This window comes from Telopea speciosissima, chromosome 3 (assembly GCF_018873765.1).
Source record: "Telopea speciosissima isolate NSW1024214 ecotype Mountain lineage chromosome 3, Tspe_v1, whole genome shotgun sequence".
Taxonomy (NCBI): Eukaryota; Viridiplantae; Streptophyta; class Magnoliopsida; order Proteales; family Proteaceae; genus Telopea; species Telopea speciosissima.
Window position 1 is genome coordinate 69429316 of NC_057918.1, and position 21614 is coordinate 69450929.

Below are 21614 nucleotides of genomic sequence, written 5' to 3' on the forward strand. Positions count from 1 at the left end.
TTGCCAAATGAATTGGGTCGAATACTTGGTTTTTTTCACATTCATTTTGATTGAATTTTACTTTGGATGTTTACTCTTTTTTATACAATTATTTTTAAAGGTCACCCAAAAAAAAAAAAAAATTAAACAAATATGTTCAGACAAATTGCAATTACATGTTTTTCCGGAACTTCTTGTCACAATGGCTGACATGGTCAACTCTTATATTGTATGCTTCCTTGAACAAACTTCTGTTTCATATAAAGCTGTTGTCTACTAAAATTAGAAAACTGAGACTCATGATATCATCTTGTCAATTTCATGTGCAATTGCGAGAACAGATGTTCAACGAAGCTGCAAGTGCCACCAGCACTTCTGTAGATGACCAAAAAGATTCACCAATAAAATGTGCTGCAACATCTTCATCAGTAATGGACCTGGTGGTAAAGGGAGACAAACAATGCAAGTTGACTGAAGTTGGGGTTTCTGTTGGAGGGGAATTTCAAAGTGCAGAAAATGTTGGTCCAAAGAGAACTGTCAAGCCTGGAACAGTTTTAGGAGTTACAGCCTCCATGGGCCATCTGGACCTATCCGTAGCACCCCCTGGTATGGCGAGTTGGGGTATTAAATCAAAATGTTGTAGTCTTGTAAAAGAAACATTTTATAAATTATTATTTTCACCTGATGTGACAGATTCATGCGGTACAGTGAAGGGCACTCGCAGTGAACCACCTATTAAGGCCGCATCAGAAACTTGTTTGAACATAACTAATTCAGCTAGTACAAATCATGCTACTGTTTTGCATAAAGAAAAGACTAAAAGAGGCAAGGGTCCAGTGCTGTTTGAAAACAGTAAAGAGACAGTGCAGGAGCGATCATCGTCTGATACACATGCTGGTAGAAGTTCATGCATTAATACCAAGGAACATGGTAATAGCAGTAAAGATAATGGGAAAGCTGCCACTCTGCTGCCAATGGATATTTCTTCACAGAATCAGTGTCAGCAGGTGTGAATTTTTGCATCAAGTGTCATTTCTGTTTGTGTACTCTTTCCTGTACTGCATTGCTTACTTGTCTTCCTCTTTCCCATAGCATTTTGGCAACTTATGCGGCATTTCGTCTCTTCTTATTTATTGATTGCATTCGCTTAAAAATGTTCTATAAAATTGTTTGCAGAACTTTTCTGGAGATTTAGTGAATGAGACGGCCCCATTAGCATGCTGGCCAGCAGAGGTGACTGCTTGTAATCAAATGCCTACTAAATCTCTCCGCCCCCCTCTTTTTTTGGGATTATCTCTACCAATGGAGCCTAATACTGCAGTGAGTGCCTCCAACGACTGCTCCTCCATGTCGTCATTTCCATGCTTTAGTAGAAGTAAAGATATTCAGAATTTGCCACTCCATTTGGTGCCAGACCGAAGTTCCATCCAGAGACACAAGCTGATGCTTGACAGTATTGCGACAAGAGCAAGAGCATTGACGGGAAACCGAGGCTGTTGGCTGGATAAGTTCAAGGGATCGGCTCCTGCATGGTCAGATGTAGAGCTGGATTCTCTTTGGATAGGTGTGAGGAGACATGGAAAGGGCAACTGGGACGCCATGTTGAGGGACCCAAGATTGCACTTCTCAGTGTGGAGGGTAGCAAAGGACCTAGCTGAGCAGTGGGATGAAGAGCAATCCAAACTTTTGAGCGGCATGCTGATTCAGCCAGCAAGTTTCAGAAACACACAAGGTCACACACAAGGCATCAACAGTGGTTTGTTGTCTGAAACAAGAGTGGCAGGTAATCAATATGACAGTCATGGCATAGGAAATTGTATCCCTCCGAGGTCACAAGCCTTGATGGATGAAACTCAACTTTCTCTTGGTAATGTATACGTTCAGAGAGAGAGGAGTTACTCATACGATCTGCCAAGTCAATACACAGTGGCAGAAAACAACAGTTCGGACAAGGTGTCTTCTGTTTTCAATAGTGACCTAAGAAACATGGTCCTTCAAAAGACAAGTAACAAACAACTTCAGAAGAATATTAGGGGTCAAATGAATCGTACATATCCAAACAGAAAACGCTTGAGATATCATACAGATGTTTCCAATTTTAATCAGAGTCCTTCTGACAAATCAGGAAGTCATGATGGTGAAGTCGGAGCAACTTCAAATCATTCTTTGTTGGCATATCATCCTCCAGCTGGATCTTCTGTTAAGGGTAATCTCCCACATTGGCTAAGAGAAGTGATTAGTCTCCCTCCTCCAAGGCCAACAGAGCCAGCCTTGCCTCATCATGATTCACAAGTGAACCTGCTTTATGATGACCACCAGCAGGTTATCCCACCTGTTTGCAGTCCTAGTGAGCTGCCATTGCCCCAAACAAATCCTCATCAAGGACTGAGGAAGAATGAAATCAATTGCAAGTTTGATGGCCATGCAACATCTGACATACCATTAACCACCCTTTGCTCGATGGGAAGCAGATTTGGTCATCTATCGATGATGGGGTCAAGCTCTATAATGCCCGAGGCAGAGAATCAAATCTCGAAGGACAGAACTGATTTGAACCCAGCATGTTCATTATCTATTAGTAAAACAAAAGACTTGATTGTCATTGGGAGTGACGCTTCTTCCGAGGAGACAATATCAGATGATAAAAGTGGTCAGCCTTAGCACCTATTGGAATTCGGAGAGCACTGCAGTATCCCAGGAATGCGGGTTTTGTAGGTAATCCTGTTATAAATTATAGAAAATTTGTGAAAGATCCAGATGTCCTGTACATATATACTTCTTTTTTTGGTAGAAAATTCATATACATACATATCTACTTCTAGTGCCTATTTATAAGGGGAGAAATGATAATTGCTTCCTATTTTGTCAGATGAGCCATCATTTGCTTTCCAGTTTAATCCTTTAATTCAAAGTATGTTGAACCCATGTTGGACCCAAGAGTCCAAAACTGGATTTTAGATCCAAAATTCTGCAGCAGGGTGTCATCAACCAGATCCTTGTGAAGTTCTAACCTAGATCCAATCTGAATTTCAACAAAGAATGATAACGTCATGTTCCTACCAAGAGTGCAGAGGCAACAGAAAATAGGGGTCCCAGCAATACGAAGGACATAACTCTGTAATGGAATGGAGCCCAGTATCAAAGGACATCTTTATGGCGCCTTTTGTTCCTCTGTGCAATGTCTGATTGCAAGCAAAGTAGGTGAGTGTGGCACCAAACCAAAAAAAGGTGCAAGTTTGAGTAGTTTCCAGAAAGTTTCCCGCAAATTTGGTTGCTTAAAACGTAAACTTATGTTTGAATGTTTCATACGTACTCTTCCTGAACTTAAAAATTCAATTTGGATGGAGAGCTACGAGTCTCTTAGACTTTTTTTTTCTTTCTTTCTTTGATGACATAGCTGACTTCATTTTTCACGTTTTGGAGCAACATTAGATATTGCTTTCTCCAATTTAAGTACCTTCCAAGGCAACCAATCAGAACCTTGGTAGAAGAATTGAAAAAACAGGAGAGAAATGGTTCCTGCATGCCCATTATTCACATTGCATAGTCCGACCATAGGATGGTCATGGTCTGGATTCTGGATTACCCATGTTTAAATTTTTGGATTTCGCATTCATGGGATGGGGCTATCCTTTCGCCGCCCTTTGTGTAGGCGCATGATGCCAGGCAGGGTTCTTTTTCCCTTCAATAAAATACCTTCTTGTGTATTAGCATGCATCCCCATGAATGCCCATCATTCCTCTGATACTTGGGCCACTATTGTGCACATTCCTTGTAAGTTGAAATTCTGCAGTTGATGGCATTTATTGTGTGCATGTGGGAAAAGTTCCCACCATGGGTGTGTAGGAACGGTGCTCCAAACTTCATTTTGCTTACAGTTATGGAGAACAAAATTCAAACAAATAAAACTATGTTTGGTGAGTGAGCGAAAGAATACAAAGATTTAATGCTAATGCTGTGTTTGGTATGCATTCTAGGCTGATCTCAAATTCTCGAGCAATAAAAACAACTATTTATATCATCCAAGAATGCGAAATTGACTTAGAATTTTATCGAATTGAGAGAACTGGACTGTCAAGAGTCAATATGTCCCTTCTAAAAGTGTGTAACTTGCACTACAATCCCGCAACTGTCAGTACATATTTTTGGTACATGGGGAGTGCTATCTCCATAACAGCTTATATATGTTGACTTGATGATCATCAAGAGTCATGAAACTTATATGTTTTTCAGTTTTATATAGGGGACTCCACTGTCTCAATCTGGAAGATAATTCCAGCGATAAAACACAAGAATTACTCGATCATGTTTGACTGCCCCATCAAATGGCATGCCACAACCCTGAAGCAGAAGCTGCTTCTTTGCACATTCAGGACTGTATCATGGATCACATGGAATCCTAATCACCAAAGAATTAAGACCATTAAACTCAAACGAACGCTCAATTAGAACAAACTTTAGAACAAACTTTATTGAATGATTTCCTTGATTTTACCACTTTTAAAACAATGGGTTACACAAGGATTTCTTTAACAATCCTACAAGAAATATCCAAAACTGTGACACCTGCATCACAAAGTGAAAGTTTTGTTTCTCGGTGCCTGAGAAATTCTTTGGAAAAGCCAATCAGTCAACGTTGGATTGTAGCAGATACAATCAGCACTCTATAATGTTCAAAATGCTTCATGCCTTCATCTACTCATCGGTCACACAGCCCCTTGAAGCTGGTTGCACATTCTTGATATACTGAAATAGAGAATTTTCTTTCAATAAAAGTTTATACATACACAATGACAACATATATATTACTTGTCAAATGAAATAGAAGTCCTCACAGACCTTGTATAGAATTCCTTTGGTAGCTTTGTATGCTGGTGGAGTCCATTTCTTTCTTCGCTTGGCCATCTCGTCATCGGTTAACTGAACATCCATTCTGCTCTTCAAAACATCGATAGTGATGATATCTCCATTTTCAATCAGGCCAATTGGACCACCTTCCTGAAAACACATTACAGTCCATTCCTCTTTTAACATAGACTACACCATTTGACAGGGAGGGGTAACATAATGCATGCAACAGATATACACAAAAGGAACCCTTGAAATTTAAAAAAAAAAAACCTCCCTCTTCAAGATATGAGTAAAACTTGTATTAAGCAAAAAGTAGAAAAGCTTTTAATAGGACAACCAAAAAAGAGCACTAAGAAGACCCCATATACAACTGAGATCACCCATATTCTGTGGGAAGGCATCCAAGATCGAGACAAAGTTGACTTTTGATGTCCACTAGAAAATTCTGGATCCCTTTTCCAGGCAGATCCAGAATAATTAAACCAAATTTCCAGACAAATACTCTTTAAGTTTATTTCATCAAATAATCTTCTACTTTTTGTGTCATGTTGGTATGTAATTTCAAAAGTTGGGTACAGTTAGCTGAAGTGATTACTTGCTCTTAACCATACATAAGCAGCTAGGGTCATGCATAACCATGTCTTTATCAAACAAACAGCCTATGAACATGATGCAGATTCAGGGTCCGGAAAACCCAAATCGGATCGCTTGTGGGCCCACTAAAACATGCAATAGCCTACTAAGTAAGGAATTATTGCAGTTCTGTAAATATGTGGAAGTTCAGACGACCAATGGCAGAATTGTAAATAATTAGAAGTTTATAATAGGATGACAATATCGTAATTAAACGGAATCTCAAAGGGGTAATTGATAGTTTAAATGGGTGATAGGATATGCAAGGAAATAAGAGGGAAAGCAAAATTAGGGTAACGTTGAATTACCCTAAAGAAGGAGGGTATTTCTGGAAGACGAGGTTAATGGGTTAAAACATAAAAGAACCGACCGTCTCATTCAACCTCACTTTAGGGAAAAAAGACAGAAAACCAGATTTGATTTTGAGCTATGGAACTCATCAGTACCGCCTTAAACTCTTCTGAAACTTCGGTGGAAGTCGACAACGGAAAAAGTAGGGAGAAGGAGTAACTCAAATTCCTAATAGAAGAGGTGGAGAAGAAGAGGTCAGACGACCATTGTTTTATACCAATCGGTACTACAAACAACTCAACAAAAATTCCATTCTCTAAATCTGAAAAACTGCAGGTTATAACCTTTTATTTAAAGAAATAAATAGAGACTCCAAACTAAGACTAATAACTGAAATAAAATCCTATCTAAAACTCTATCAATAGCAATAAAAGGAAATTATTAATAACCCAAATTCCTAATAGACCCAGTTTCAGATAAACTCAAAAAAAAAAAAAAAAAAAATCCTACAAGACCCAAAACTTAATTGGACCCAGTTCATCTTCATATGGGTCCCCCAACAGGTTTGGCCAGGCCTATGGAACAGCTCCTGCATCAGAACACCTTGCCAAGCCCACTTAACGCCCAACAAACATTACAAACAAAACAAAGATACAGAAGAAACCCTCTCTAATCCAGCAATGTGATAGAGAACCAGATCTCCACCCGATCCTATGAACACCTTGCCAACCTATTTGTACCTAATACCCATACCATAGGTAATCCAAATATTGTTATATAAAAGGTTAACAAATACTTAGATATATTGGAGGCTATACAGGATATTACATCAAAAGAGATGATACAAATAGTTTCATATGTGTTTTTGGTCTTTCTCATGTAAGATATCTGAGAAAACTGCATTTTCTCCCATAGGACTTCAATCCCATCCCTCATTTGAGTAGAACTTGTCCAATTGAAGCCAAAGTGAAGAAATCAGAAGCAGATGAAGGATATCATTTGTTCTGATAATAAACAACAATTAACCAGCAATGGTTAGCAAAAGAGGAAAAGTATAATAGTTGACCAAGTCCAATTGATAGTCCATCCAGAGGATCACCCCAGTTGGTGCTGAAAGACCTACACCTCTCATTATTGTTAAGTGGTAAAACAGTTCGTCCATGTGAGTGATGCTAGTGTGAGGCATTTAAACATTTGTTTGGAAATTCTCAGAGAGATCAAATTTTAAGGTTGGACTTTGTCAAATTTCAAGTAATTTAAAATCTCTTCCATGTGAGTGATGCTAGTGTGAGGCATTTAAACATTTGTTTGGAAATTCTCACAGAGATCAAATTTTAAGGTTGGACTAGTCAAATTTCAAGTGATTTAAAATATCCAGACTTAGCAAAGGAACCCTACCATTGGTAGCTGTGGCATTCCATCCTGTGCCTTCTTGGGCCGAAGGCAACAATACACCTTGTTTGATGCAAGAAAGGCAACCGCCGTAGACGCCTAGGTGTTGGCTTGTGGCCTTGTCACAGCACGCCCATATTATATCAATTTTTTTTACACCTCTCGAGTTTACGTTGATTATATTTATTGCTTTGTTTTTTTGATGAATATGCTTACATTATATCATATATTTTGTTTTTTATATGTTGGTTTCTCATATTGGGTCATTACTAGCATAATTGTATCATATTGCATTGATATGGCTTCCATGCTGCATAAAAGCATAACTATGTACATAATTATAATTGCTATATTACACATACTGCATGCCTAGGGTGCCTAGACGACACCTTGTCGCCTAGGCGGCCCTCTAACGCCTTGTTTGCCTAGTCACCTTTACAACTATGATTCCATCTCCAAGTGAGGGGACATGGATCAAACCCATGGAATAGGGTTGAAAGCATAGTTATTAAGGCGTCGCCTTGCGTCCTGGCGGTTTTGGAGGGTCAAGGCGTTTAGGCGCCTTAGTGGAAAGGCGTTATTTCATTTTTTTATTATATTTTTTTGCATTTTATTCTATTTTCTATATTTTTATTGGTTTTGTGTATATGATTTTCTTACACTGCGATACACCGAATCATTTAAAAACAAAACAAAATTAAAATATGTAGAGTTTTATTCTATTTCTTATATTTTCATAGGCTTGTATACATTATTTCTGTATATTGTGTTACATTGAATCACCTAAGCCAAACAAAAACAAAAAAAAAAAAAACGAAAGTCTTCACTCTCACCGTCTCACCCATAACCAAAAGAGAAAGAAAGAAAACCTGCGAAAGAGAAAAGGAGAAAAAGAAGCAGCGGTGAGGGCGACTGTAGTGACTCCCTCAGACCTCACTCCTCAGTCCCTCTCAGTCCCCATCCTCGACCGGCATCCGGCGAGGCGACGACATGTCCAGCCTTGTAAGTATTGTGCTTTTTTTTTTTTCTTTTCTCCTTAAAAAATCTGAACCTCTTCTAACCTCTTCACTCTCCCCTCTCCACCGACATCTCCATCTCCAGCCTCAACCTCCACCGGCGTCCGGCGACATCTCCAGCCTTGAAGGTAAGTATTGTGCTTTATTTTTTTCTTTTTCCTTCTAAACCTCTATCTTCTAAAGTCTAAACCCTTTCTCTAACCATCTCCAGCCTCCACCCCCACCGGCGACATCTCCAGCTTCCACGGGAAGTGTTGTGCCTTTTTTTTTTCCTTCTTCTAAAGTCTCCCTTTTCTTCTAACCTTCTCTGTGTTTCTTCCTTTTGCAGCGGTGACCTTTTGCATCTTCCGGCACCGCTGCTTCCTTTACTCCGGCATTCCGGCCAGCAGCAAGTGTCCTTTTTTTTCGGTTTCAGTTCTTCACTTCTTCCGGCTAGCAGCACTTCTTCACTTCTTCAGGCCACTGGCCAGTGGCTTTGGCAGCTGCATTTTTTCCTTTTATTCTTCTAGCTTCTTCCTCTTCTTTGTTCCGTGTCTGACCATCTTCTATTTTTTTTTATTTTTCTTATTCTCGTATACCTTATTCTTCTATGGCTGGCTTCTACTAGTGGTGGCCGGTGGCTTTGGCTGCTGCCGGAGTGGCTGTTGCTGTAATTTCTGTGATTCAATGTAAATTGTGCATTCCTTAGTATAATTTATGAAATGCATCTGTTATTGAAAGTTATGCAATCTGTGGTTATGTAACTATTTATTCTGTGATGTGAGTTTATAATTCTAACATCATGTGAGTGAGTAATAATGTGATTCATTGATTTTGTAATTGTGATTCACTGATTTTGTAATTCTATGATTATGCTATTTTGCAATTCCTTGATTATATACTTCAATTCTTTCATATTTATTTAGTATATAAGTAGAATTATATAAAAATTAATATGCTATTTGTGCCTAATAAAATGGTTATATAAAAAAAGAGCACTAAAACGCCTTGTTCGCCAAGGCGACGCCTTGTGGCCGCCCTATCGCCAAGGCGCTTAGGAAGGCCCTCAAACGCCATGGTCGCCTTGCCGCTTTGATAACTATGGTTGAAAGTCTAATGCAAGTCCAGTTAGTTGTAAGGGCGTCACCTAGGCATCCAGGCGCCTTGGTTGCCTTGTTGTTGTCGCCTTGATTTTGGACCCTCTCCAATGTCATGGGTCGCCTAGACGCCGTGACAAGTTGACAACTATGCCTCGGGGTTTTCATTTTCAAGTGCCTGCGGACCGGTTAAAGGAATATAACACGGCACATGACACAGATATGGACAAAAAAGATGAAGCAGAGAATAGTTAGAACTAAAAAGGCTGAAGGACCTGTGCCTCAGGGCATATGTGGCCAACCACATATCCATGTGAACCCCCTGAAAATCTACCATCTGTCAACAAAGCAACATCCTGCAGAGTTCCAAAAAAAAATTAGAAAAGATGTCAGAACCTCAAATGAAACAAGAGTTGCAACACCACCTAGACAAAAAACATCCGCCAGCACAAGCACATTAAAAATTAACTCCTGCCCCATACCTTCAAAAACAGAATTGAGAAATATGCAATAACACCCATGACCATAGCATTCCACAAAAGAATATTTGACTACTCCCATATATTCAAAAAAGTATTATTCAACAGCAGTCATTATGCAATCCAAAAGGCTAAAAAACTTCTTCGCATATCCATCCAAAAAAAAACCCTACTTCATAGTTTAAATGTTTAATAAAAGCTATACTAAGAATTAAACAAAAGTTCACCTTTCTTTATTGGTTATTTACGACTCAACTCAACCAAGCCTCATCCTGACTAAATAGCTACATGGATCCTGTTTGGCCATTCAACTCTATTTAAAGTTACGTTTTTTGTCCACCTAAACCATAGTTGTGAAGGTGTCACTTAGGCATCCAGGCTCTTTCTTGGGTCCAAGACAACAACACGCATTGTTGACACTTCACAAGTTTACGTTGAGTTATGTTTTATTGCTTTATTTTTCAATGAATATGCTTATATTATGTCCTATACTTTGTTTATTATATGTTGATTTTCTCATATTGGGTAATTACTAGCATAATAATATCATATTGCATTGATATGGCTTCTATGTTGCATATAAGCATAATTATATAAAATTATCATCTTACATATAATTATATATTGCACGCCTAGGCGGGCGCCTTGTCACCGAGGCACCCCTCCAACGCCTTGGGTAGCGGAGTCACCTTGACAACTATGAACTAAACCCATATCTTTTTTCACATCTTCCCAAGTCATTTTTGGCCTACCCCAAAATTTGTAACTGTAATATATTAATCCACCTGGAAGGATAAAAATGTGGCACACTTTTCCTTATATTGTGACATCCCACATATATGGTATGCTGCTTCTTTGAGGTGCTATTTTAAAAAGGCTCAGATAGCACCTAGAAATACTTCTGGCTATTGCGAGATGTAAGAAGCAAGACAAGTCCAGATTCTAAGAGAAGGGAAAGTGAGACACACCAGAACCAGCAGACCTACTAGTCTTCACAGATCTTATGGGCATGCCAACAAATTATGGACAGCTGAGATCTCCTTTGATTGTTTCTTCTATTATGAAATTACTCAAAATCAACTAACATCAATACATCATCAGAGATATTTTTCGGGATTTTTAGCTGTAGATTTTCCACCTAGCACTTTTAATGTGTTACATTATTCCAGTTTGAGCTGTTGTTTTATTTTAATAGTTTGAATCGATTCAAGTTACAATCTTCTGTCGCATTTTTAGGCCGTATTTTCAAATCTCAAGATTTCCCTGTTCTTGATTTTGTTCGCTAAATACATTACATTTTTCTAATGTTTTAACCCAGGATCACATGAATCCTATACGAGATTTATCTATTTTGAATTTTATAGTCAACTTAGGATTCTCATTGCACAAGGCTGTGTGGAGCTCCATATAACCCCCCCCCCTCATAATCGACTTTTCAAAAATAATGAGTTGGATTGCTATGTTATTGCTGCTGTTATGGTGTTAACCCCAAATCTCTTGAATTTGTGCTAAGACTTTATGATGTGAAGCTTTAGTAACATAACCTCCATCTTTTCCTTTTCACTGTCTTCTTTATTTTTGAAGCTTGTATTCTGTCTATTGTTCTAACCCAGGATCACATGAATCCTATACGAGATTTATCTATTTTGAATTTTATAGTCAACTTAGGATTCTCATTGCACCAGGCTGTGTGGAGCTCCATATAAACCCCCCTCATAATCAACTTTTCAAAAACGATGAGTTGGATTGCTATGTTATTGCTGCTGTTATGGTGTTAACCCCAAATCTCTTGAATTTGTGCTAAGACTTTATGATGTGAAGCTTTAGTAACATAACCTCCATCATTTCTTTTCACTGTCTTCCTTATTTTTGAAGCTTGTATTTTGTCTTAGGAAACAGGTCCCTTTCCCTATACATTTATAGTCTACATCAACAGTTTTTTTTCAGCAGATTGATAGAGAGAGAGAGAGAGAGAGAGAGGAATAAGTATACCTTTCCGAGACCTGCCCCCATTATTGCGCTAGTTGGTGTTAACATCTCAGGCATACCCGGTCCTCCTTTGGGTCCCTCTCCTCTAATAACAACTACTTTTCCCTGCAAAATGATACAGACAATATAAGCAATAACTCAGTAAATTTCTATATATACATTCAATTGATCTCTCAAATTACAACCTTTCCCTGAACTGCATAAAACAAGGGACACATGACTTGTGACATACTGGCTTATGGTTAAGATCTTGATGATGACCATATACAGCATCTTGATGAAGAAGGGACCACATACAACATGAAAATGAGCCAGATAAATTTGCTCATAAATCAAGGTCAAAGAAGTAATTATATAGATTGGATAATGGCAAAACCCCAAATGGCATCTTAACAGGAACTACAATTAGGCTCAAATGTCTGTCCTCACTTGACATCTTGAAAAGAAGGCCACAAGAAATCACACATGATGCTTTATTACTACAAGTGCTCTAGTAGATGGCTTTGACATCACAAAGTTAGTGTATTGAAATCCATGGCTTAATTTCCTTCCCTTACCTGATTCACTTCTGGACAGAAATCATCTGTCAGAGATACTAAGATTGTCTATTAGCACTGTTAGTAAAGCAGCATTTTTATCTGCCATTTCTGCCCTTTCCTAGAATTCGCAGTCGTCCAGCATTCTAGGAAACTCCAATCTGGTAGCTTGACTACCTAACTTTTGCAATTACTTTATTGAAGACAATTTGCTGCTGATTATTTAAGACCATGCTCAATAATGCTTCAGTTCTAGAGCACCTAACCCCACAATGGCCATAGTTTTGGGAGTCGAGATAATTTTCCACATATACCACTGACAACTTATTGACAAAGATAAGCATTCTTCATTCATACCTTAAAACTCATTGGATTCTCTGAGATGGCTGCTATCATAGACTCTTCACCTTCAAAAACAAGAGCCGGACCTGCCAAACACATGCAACCCTCATCTAACATTAACAAGCACATGACAATATGCATACAGATATGGAGAACGAAGAATTCAGAAATTATGTAGAACATAACACCAGAGAAATATAGCCCTTCTTTTCCAGTAATTTTCGCCACAGAACCCTCAGGTGCTAGATTGCCATACAATATCTGGATGTGACCTGTCTGCTTGATGGGGTTTTCTAGTGGTCTTATAATTTTCTGGAGAAACAGAGGTGGAAAAGATATAAGTTTGAAGCTTCAAATTGCTTAAGTACGAACTGGAGAAAAAGAACATTATTATGCTTTTACTATCTTACCTGCCCTTCGGCCAAACAAGGGAAAAGTTTCGCATTTTCTGCCAGTGTCTTCCCAGTAACTAGACAATAGAGATATTTTAAGTCAGTATCACATTCAGGAAGAACTGGAACCCCCATCACAAAATGCACTTACCAGTCATGCAGTCCCCATCTAACAGCCCTTGCTCCAAAAGATAGTGTATAACTGCTGGTGTCCCCCCAATCTGTAAGCACAAAGATTAATTTGACTGTCATATATATATATATATATATTGTGGTAGAGGTGCGAGGGGGAGTAGATGACTATAATTACTGAAAACAGCAATATCAAGGTCTCATGTAAAACCGGCACAATTGGTGCAACAGTATGGTTGCTCCATTGTGACCAAGTGGTCACAGGTTCGAGTCTGGAAACAGCCTCTCTGCGAAAGCAGGGGTAAGGCTGTGTACATCATGACCCTCCCTAGACCCCGCAGTGGCGGGAGCCTCATGCACTGGGTACGCCCTTTTTATGTAAAACCGGCACAATAATAGAAAAACTCAAATATTCTCCCTTACTCCTTTTGCAGGAATTCCTCAATTAAACTTATAAATGAAACCACTGCATGTCCATAAACCATTTCCATTCAGCACACCTTGTGTAAATCCTCCATGACATATTTGCCACTTGGCTTAAGATCAGCAAGGAAGGGAACCTCATCGCTGACCTTCTGAAAATCATCAAGAGTCAACTGCAGACCAACGGACCTGCCAAGGGAGGTTAATGCTTCAAGATGCAATTACTGGTATATATGAGAAATGATGCAGCATGTTCCCCTCACCTAGCAATAGCAATCAAATGTAAGACAGCATTGGTTGACCCACCAAGAGCCATAACAATAACCATCGCATTGCGTAATGATTTGTGAGTTATAATATCTTGTGGTTTCAGGTCCATTTTGATTAAATCCAAAAGATACTTTCCAGCTAAACGACACTCGTCCAACTTCAATGGGTCTTCTGCCGGGGTGGAAGAGCTTTGCCAGATATAAAGAAAAAGGATCAATTAAAAAAATAGTAGTAGAAGATGACAGTCTCAAGGGGGGTGGAAAGCAACAATTTTCTAGTTTCTCGAACGTTTTTGCATAAGTAAGCAATGAATGCAGTTTCTACCTGTATGGCAGTGACATGCCCATTGCCTCAATAGCAGAAGCCATGGTATTTGCCGTATACATCCCCCCACAAGCACCTGCTCCTGGGCATGAATTGCGGATGACATTCATTCTTTGTCCATCAGAGATGGAGCCACTAACATACTCTCCATAACACTACAGAAAGTATAAATAGGAAGAATAAGTTGTGTAGCTCTAGAACACTGCAAAGGATGCTGTACTTGTTTAGGTAGTCCGGTACATGCAAATAAGCAAATCAAACAAAAGGGCTTATGCAGCAAATTACAAACATGTAGGGAAAAATCAAAATTGTATAGAATCAATGAGCATATGGTCTATGGAACCAGAAGTAGTAGATAGGATACCCCATAATGGCATTTTGAAATTGAAAAACAACTGAGCAAAACTGAAAGGGATAAATAGCAGGCAGCAATAGCCAATAAGAGCTCACGGTATCCATCAGCATAAAAATTACACAAGGAATAATAATATTCATCTCATCAGCTGTAAAGTCAGTAAATGGAAAAGCATGAACACTGCTACTCTATAAAAGTATTTATAGTAAATAAGCAAGCGCACCTGAAAGGCCGATACTATATCATAAGTTTGATCCTGAAAATGACCAGGCTGCACAAAAATGACATGGTACAACTAAGTGATCGCAAAATAAGTAAATAAATCAATCGATGAACAAAATTAAATCCCTTAAAAGTATGGAACTTGCAAATCTAATTCAATTCTGAAACTAGCACCATCACGATTATTGTATGAATAGGAGAAACATAGAGATTCTAACAAAGGAAATGTACATTCTTTTAAGCATTAATCACCACATATGACTGTCTGAAGAAATAGATTGTGATGCAATCATGGGTTTCGAAACCCTTAAATTTTGGATCGTTATGAGCCCACAAGTGAAAAATAATTCAAAGTGAATTAGTAGCAGTTTCATAATCATTTAGAACAGTTTAGGACCGTTTTAGGGATTGGGACAAGTCAGTACATTAAATTTGGGGATAAGGATGAATCTGAAATTTCAATTGAGAATAGGAGTAAAATAAAGTCCTTCCGTACAAAATCAGAGGACTTTTGAATAATGAAGTACAATTCTGTCCTTAGTTGTAATTTATGAAAGTATCCATCTGTTAGAGTTTATGTAATAAGGGTACTTTAGGAACTAGTTCATTGGCTAGTTGTCTTATATTGTAATCAAAGATTTAGGACCCTTGAAGTATTTAGGTTGTGGTGACTGGAGATAATAGAGCTGAGATATCTAGGTTGAAGACCTACTCGGCAAAACAGTTTGAAATCAAAGATCTAGGACCCTTGAAGTATTTCTTGGGAATTTAAGTATCAAGGTCCAAGAAGGGAATCAACATAACTAAAAGGAAGTTTGTTCTTGATTTGTTGAAAGAAAGAGGGATGTTGGGCTGCAAACCAGCAAATTCTCCTATTGAGCAGAACCACAGCTAGGAGAAGACAATGGTCCCTCTCTTGTTGATGCAAAGAAGTACCAAAGGCTAGTGGGAAAGCTCATCTATCTGTCTATGACTTGCCTAGATATTTCTAATGCAGTGAGAATGGTGAGCCAGTTCATGAATGCTCCCAAGAGTAGGCACTTGGATGTTGTACACCGCATCCTTAGATACTTGATGTCCTCTCTAGGGAAAGGACTATTGTATGCCAAACACAACCACTTAAGGTTAGAAGGTTTCACAGATGTTGATTGGGTTGGATCCATCTCAGATAGATGGTCTACATCTGGCTATTGTACATTTGTGGGTGGTAATTTGGTCACATGGAGAAGCAAAAAACAGTTTGTTGTAGCTAGATCTAGTGCAAAGGCAGAATTTAGGGCAATGGCTCATGGAGTTTGTGAACTAATATGGTTGAAATGATTAGTCCAAGAGTTGGGGTTTGATACTGAAGGACCTATGCGGCTTTACTGTGATAACAAGGCAACTACAAGCATTGCTTACAATCCAGTGCAACACGACAGAACAAAGCACATCGAAGTGGACCAACACTTCATCAAGGAGAAGATAGATTCAAGCTACATTTGCACTCCTTTTGTGAAGACAAGTGATCAGTTGGTAGACATCTTCACCAAAGGGCTCACCTCTCACCATTTTAATACCCTATTATGCAAGCTGGGAATGCATGACATTTATTCTTAAGCTTGAGGGGGAATAGTTCATTGCCCAGGGAATGTGTTAGAGTTTATGTAATAGGGGTACTTAGTTCATTGCCTGGTTGTCTTATATTGTAATTTCTCTTTTTTACCTTTTACCTCCCTAAGGAGGTGTATGTAATTCCTCTCATCTTATTAGTGGAGTAATATAGGTGTGATAAAGATAATTTTCTAACACACAACATTGCACCATCATCTCTCTTCTCCAACCTTCTACTTTCATCTTTCTCTTTGTTCTCCTACATTCTTTAACTTCCAACTCCATCTTCACCCCCATAACGCACTCCCCAACAGTAAATCTACCCTAATTTCAACTGCATGTTCTAACTCAGATGGAACCCAACCAAGCTGAAACTCTGAGCTTAGATTCTTAACTCAAATCCTATAGAGTCCGATCAATCACATTAGTCGACAACCTGAAAGTCAAATAAAATTTTCTGAAACAAAACTTAATGGAAGAGCATGATCAAGCTCTGATCGAAGGCTAGTTCTCCTCAGAGAAATTGCTTCCCGACACCAAACTCCGCTATTAGAATCACACCCTTATTCACAAACACTCTACAGAAGCTCAAGTTGAAATACCAATTTAGTGGCTGCTAGAACTGCCAGCAGCAGGGTACAGCAGATAAATTTTTGAAACATAAATAGGAAAAAGGAATAGACAGAAGAACAAGTAAAACAAGAGCGCACAGGGCAGTATGCAAATAGAAACATTCAAACATTCCAACAATAAAAAATAATGTAAGTTAGTTCCTGTAACTAGGAGAACTGGTGGCTGACCTTGATTGTTCCACCATAAACCATGATACTTGGGCGATTAAGTCGGCCCATTGCCATAATCGTACCTGGCATCTGTGAACAGAATTATCATTAGTTTCAAAGTAAATAAATTCACAGCAACATAAAAGCTGAATAGTACAGAATTTCACATAAGCATACCAAAATGTAGATTTCTGATGATATTCAAGTCAGCTAACAACTTACTAGCATAATTCAACATGGATCTAACCATTTGAGACCATTATCTTACCACACCCATGAAATAGTAGAGAAAATATTGGAAATGGGAGGTCGATAAGGTATTTCTACTTCTTCCTACCCATTCTTCAAATTTCAAGTTTTGTAAATAGACAAATAATGCAAAAGTTGACCTCGAACCAGGGAAATCAGTGGGAGATTGATTGCAGCAGGATCAATACAATAAAAGGAACAAAATTAAATAACTGAAACTCTTTTTTTTTATTGTTGTTTTTCTAATACAGAAGGAGAACATAAAGAATAAAAAAAAGAAGAATAAAGCGATATAGAAGGGGGGATAGGATCAGCTCTCTCAGCCCATCATCCTCTCACCTAGGGCCTCTCACCCAGTCTCTCACCGTTTCCGCATCTCACAGCTTCAATCATAACTCTTCTCTTCAATCTATGTCCTCTTCTGCTCAGCCTCATACTCTTATTTATAATAACCCAATGACAAAGCAACCCCGCCCAATCTAATTAAGAAACTAAAGAGTCCTTAAAAAAAACTACTAATTCATAAAACCCATAAAATAGAAACATCTAGATAAAAGCTAAGCAACTAAAATAGAAACTCTAACTTTGACAAGGTTTCAAAAATAGAAACTAGATCCTCGTCAAAAATGAAGCTAACTTGGTCTTCAATCTTCTAGAAGCTGTCCCATTGATCCTGGAATGTCTTGCTGTCCAAAGCTTCTAGAATAGAGGCACAAATGATCCAAGCTAGGACCCACAACACTGTTTATATGAACTGTACCTCGGTTACTGTTCATGTGAACAGTAACTTTGTTTTTGAAATCTGTTTTTGTCTTGTTCTTCATGCTTTGATCTGCAACAACAAATAAAGGATAACGACCCTTGCCTAGAAAAATGAAACAGTGGATGACCTAAAAAAAATGTCTCAAGATTTTTGAACAGTTGCAGATGGTTTAGAACATTGGCCCATATAGAAACACCCTCCCTCCCCCCCCCCCCCACACCCAAAAAAAGAGGAAGCAAACCAAAAACGTATTCAGATAGCATTAACTAAAGGAGAAAAAAGGATCCAATGTAAATTTGAATGCCTACAAGGATGGATTCAATTTCCTCTCCTTTTATGGAATCGTTGATGCATATGTTATGATGCCTTCAGATGAGGGAGGCGATAAAACCCTGATAGGTTTGGTGTAGGATATGACTCTCTTGATGGGCCGAATAGCAAGGGATAGAAGGAGGGGCGGGCTCTTTTGGATGTGGGCAATCAACAACAAGCCACGAGTCGAAGAAATAACACAACATTGTCATCACAGACTGCATTATGTGGTCCAAGTCTTCAGTGGCTTGCATTGAGGAAAGAAGAATCAGACAAAATCCCCAAAACCAACTCATCTGATGGTACTGAGTGTCAACCAGGTTATGACCACCAGAAAGAATTCACCGGGCTAGCTCTCCCATATTGAATAACTTCACCGGTGCCAAACGAACAAACCTCCAACCAATCACTGACATAACAGCTCCAGGCCACCAGAGGGCTGCTAACTTCCATGTACATTTCCAAGTATTATTGACATAAACATTGTCACATTCTCAGGATGCTTCAAAAGATACAACCAGGCCTTAAATTCTTGGACTTATGCTTATCCAGCTTAAAAAGGTTGAATTAAACTTTTAAAAACTAGTATAAAAGGCAAAAACATAGATAAACTCGACTTTCTGTCAACATTATACATAAGTGCTTTAACATTGAAAGCTGAAGGATGAATGTATGATGCGGAATTTCCATTCAATCTTTCACATATCGATTGAGAAAACTAAAATCTCATTCATCCATACAAAGAGAACTGATAATGAACAAACAAATAAAGAAAATGCTGAGACAAAATCAAAACTTTGCAATCTATCAATAACCCCATAAATAAGAACTCACATTCTTGTCACATCCAGGAATTGAGATGTTCCCATCGTACCACTGCGCAGCCATAACAGTTTCGATGCTATCAGCAATCAAGTCCCGAGACTGCAAACTATAACACATTCCTCGAGTACCCATCGAGATAGCATCACTGACACCGATCGTATTAAACCTAAAACCAACCATTCCTGCCTCCCAAACGCCTTCCCTGACGGCTTCGGCGAGGCGAAGAAGGTGCATATTACATGTGTTGCCCTCATACCAGACCGAAGAGATACCGACCTGGGGCTTTTTCATGTCGTCATCGGAGAGGCCAACACCGTACAGGACGGCCTGGGCAGCTCCCTGGGACTTGGGTTCGGTGATTCGGGAGCTGTACTTGTTGAGCTTGAGGTGTGGAACAGGGGATTCTGAAGTTGCAGGTGGAGGTGGAGCTGTTTCGGCGGAAGCACGGATGGTGTAGAAGCGATTGTTGTGGCGAAGAGGTTGGGGTTTCAAGGATTGGGTGGCGGTGTTGACCGCCTGTGATAAGAAGGCGGCCTGCATCGGTTGTTAATTGGGTTTGGTGGTGGCTGAACTGAAGAGTGAAGAGGTTCGAGAGTTAAAATCACACCCTACTGATTCTGTCTGAGAGACTTTGAGTACTCGTGGGCCGTGGCTATATATACTAATGGAATTCACGTGGGAATTTTATCCAATTGATCAATCGACGTATAAGATTCCAATCTAACGGATATAAAAATAAATAAATACTTTTAAAGTAGTTCTTCCTTTACGCGGTTTCCTCACCTCGTAACTTCCTTCCCTTTCTTTATATTTTCTCGGGTAAATGAAATCTAGGGTATCTAACGTTTTTCATAGATTACAGTTTAGATTAATGTTTCACTATTGTGTTTGGGATACCTAAATCGGATTATGATTAATTAGCTAGTCAATTTTTAGCTATTTATAATTGTATCCTTGTAGGACCCACATCACATCCCCTCCGGTTCTTATTCTTTTTCTTCTCCCACTGCAGCAACCCCACCGGCCACCATCCCTTGCTGCAACCCAACCCAATCGGGATCATGATCGTCTATGACCTGCTGCCCGTAGCCACCATAGCAGAGCACTAATGAGGCGAGGCGTAATGACCGCCTTACCCTCACTCGGGCAAGGTGCTTGGGCAGGGGTAAGGCGGTCATTACGCCGTACCTCATCACTACGCCACTCTGGCCGCTACAGGCAGGCAGGCAGGCAGTAGACGATCTAGATTGCCCCAATTGCATCTCCCCTAACCTCTATTGTGACTCAACCCATTAGAAAATTACCTGCTCCATTTCCTGCCCAGTCCAATTCCCCAAATTCCTCTAATAGGGGGGTGGACCCCATCCAGGCAATGTGTTCGAGCAGAAGATAGGGTGGTCATTTCTGCCCCCTATTAGAGGAACTTAGGGGAATGGACCGAGTAGGGAAATGGAGCAGATAATGATCCCAAGCCGCCACCACACTCCACCCTACCCCACCCTACCCTACCCTCCCCTCCCAGATCTTTAGTCCTTGCAATTCTTTACCCGGTCTAATTCCCCTAGTGCCCCTAACAAGGGGGCCGCAATGACCATTCCACCACTGCCCGGATGGGGGTCCACCCCCCTCTTATTATAGGCACTACGGAATTGGACCGGACAAGGAATTGTTGGAGATAATTTTCCCACCCTCCCCGTCTCCCCCCTTCTGAGGTCCTCCTTCTCTTCCTCTACGCATAAGGAATATATTTCCTCTAGTTATTTTTTTGTTTCTTTTGTTAAATCTATTTTTTCTTTAATTTAAGTATCTAACCTTGGTGGTGTAGACATTTGAGAAGCGAAATGTATGGGATATAAACATAAAAAATTCTTTTTCTACCCATAAAAAAAAAAACATAAAAAATTCTTTTAAAAAAAAAAAACATAAGAATTCTATAGTTTAAGCACATTATTAATCAAATCTGTGACTATAAGTGTTTTTATTAAATGCAATTAATGTCTGTAATTTTTCTTCTATCAAGTAGGTCTCGCTTTCTCTCTCTCACAAATTCCAAAGACTCCAAAGCATATGTACTTCTCTATCTCACTTTTCCGTTTCTTGTGAAAGGTCATCTGCACATAATGTGGCCCTACCATCATAAAATTTTAAGGGGCTTCGGCCTTTTCCTGGTATTTAGATTGCATGTGATCAATTGTGAAGTAAATTACCATGTCGATCAAGCTCTTGTGGAGAGTGGGACATGGGAAGAGTATTACTACACCCAAATTGCTTCACAATTTCCACAGAAGGCACAGTATGGGTCGATCTGACACCGTTTTGAAACAGTCGTCTTGATCGAAAGTCCTGCATGTAGCAAACTTCAGAAGAAAATTTTAAATTTGGGATGAA

General features: G+C 39.2%; 2 protein-coding genes across 2 annotated transcripts; one reads left to right on the forward strand and one right to left on the reverse strand.

The window, feature by feature from the left end:
* Positions 1-1223: 1223 nt before the first annotated feature.
* Positions 1224-2847, forward strand: LOC122656453 (protein CHROMATIN REMODELING 4-like). Its single transcript, XM_043850970.1, has 2 exons — positions 1224-2755; positions 2796-2847. The coding sequence occupies exon 1, from the start codon at positions 1231-1233 to the stop codon at positions 2638-2640; it is 1410 nt and encodes a 469-aa protein (XP_043706905.1). The 5' UTR covers positions 1224-1230; the 3' UTR covers positions 2641-2755; positions 2796-2847.
* A 1604-nt stretch (positions 2848-4451) lies between these two features.
* Positions 4452-19809, reverse strand: LOC122655964 (dihydroxy-acid dehydratase, chloroplastic). The gene is made up of 14 exons (XM_043850360.1): positions 19236-19809; positions 17096-17167; positions 14704-14751; positions 14126-14280; positions 13795-13989; positions 13609-13720; positions 13128-13197; positions 12995-13053; positions 12773-12896; positions 12600-12670; positions 11710-11811; positions 9514-9594; positions 4819-4977; positions 4452-4725 (listed from the first exon to the last, which is right to left on the reverse strand). The coding sequence occupies exons 1-14, from the start codon at positions 19764-19766 to the stop codon at positions 4675-4677; spliced, it is 1830 nt and encodes a 609-aa protein (XP_043706295.1). The 5' UTR covers positions 19767-19809; the 3' UTR covers positions 4452-4674.
* Between the last annotated feature and the right edge of the window lie 1805 nt (positions 19810-21614).

Excerpts from the sequence above, each read along its gene's own strand:
- LOC122656453 (XM_043850970.1), top strand. The coding sequence starts at position 1,231 with ATGCCTACTAAATCTCTCCGCCCCCCTCTTTTTTTGGGATTATCTCTA.
- LOC122655964 (XM_043850360.1), bottom strand. The coding sequence starts at position 19,766 with ATGCAGGCCGCCTTCTTATCACAGGCGGTCAACACCGCCACCCAATCC. Across the intron at positions 9,595-11,709 it reads TGGGGGCAGGTCTCGGAAAG|GATGTTGCTTTGTTGACAGA; the intron begins GTATACTTATTC and ends GGAACTCTGCAG. Across the intron at positions 4,978-9,513 it reads ACATATGCCCTGAGGCACAG|GAAGGTGGTCCAATTGGCCT; the intron begins GTCCTTCAGCCT and ends ATGTGTTTTCAG.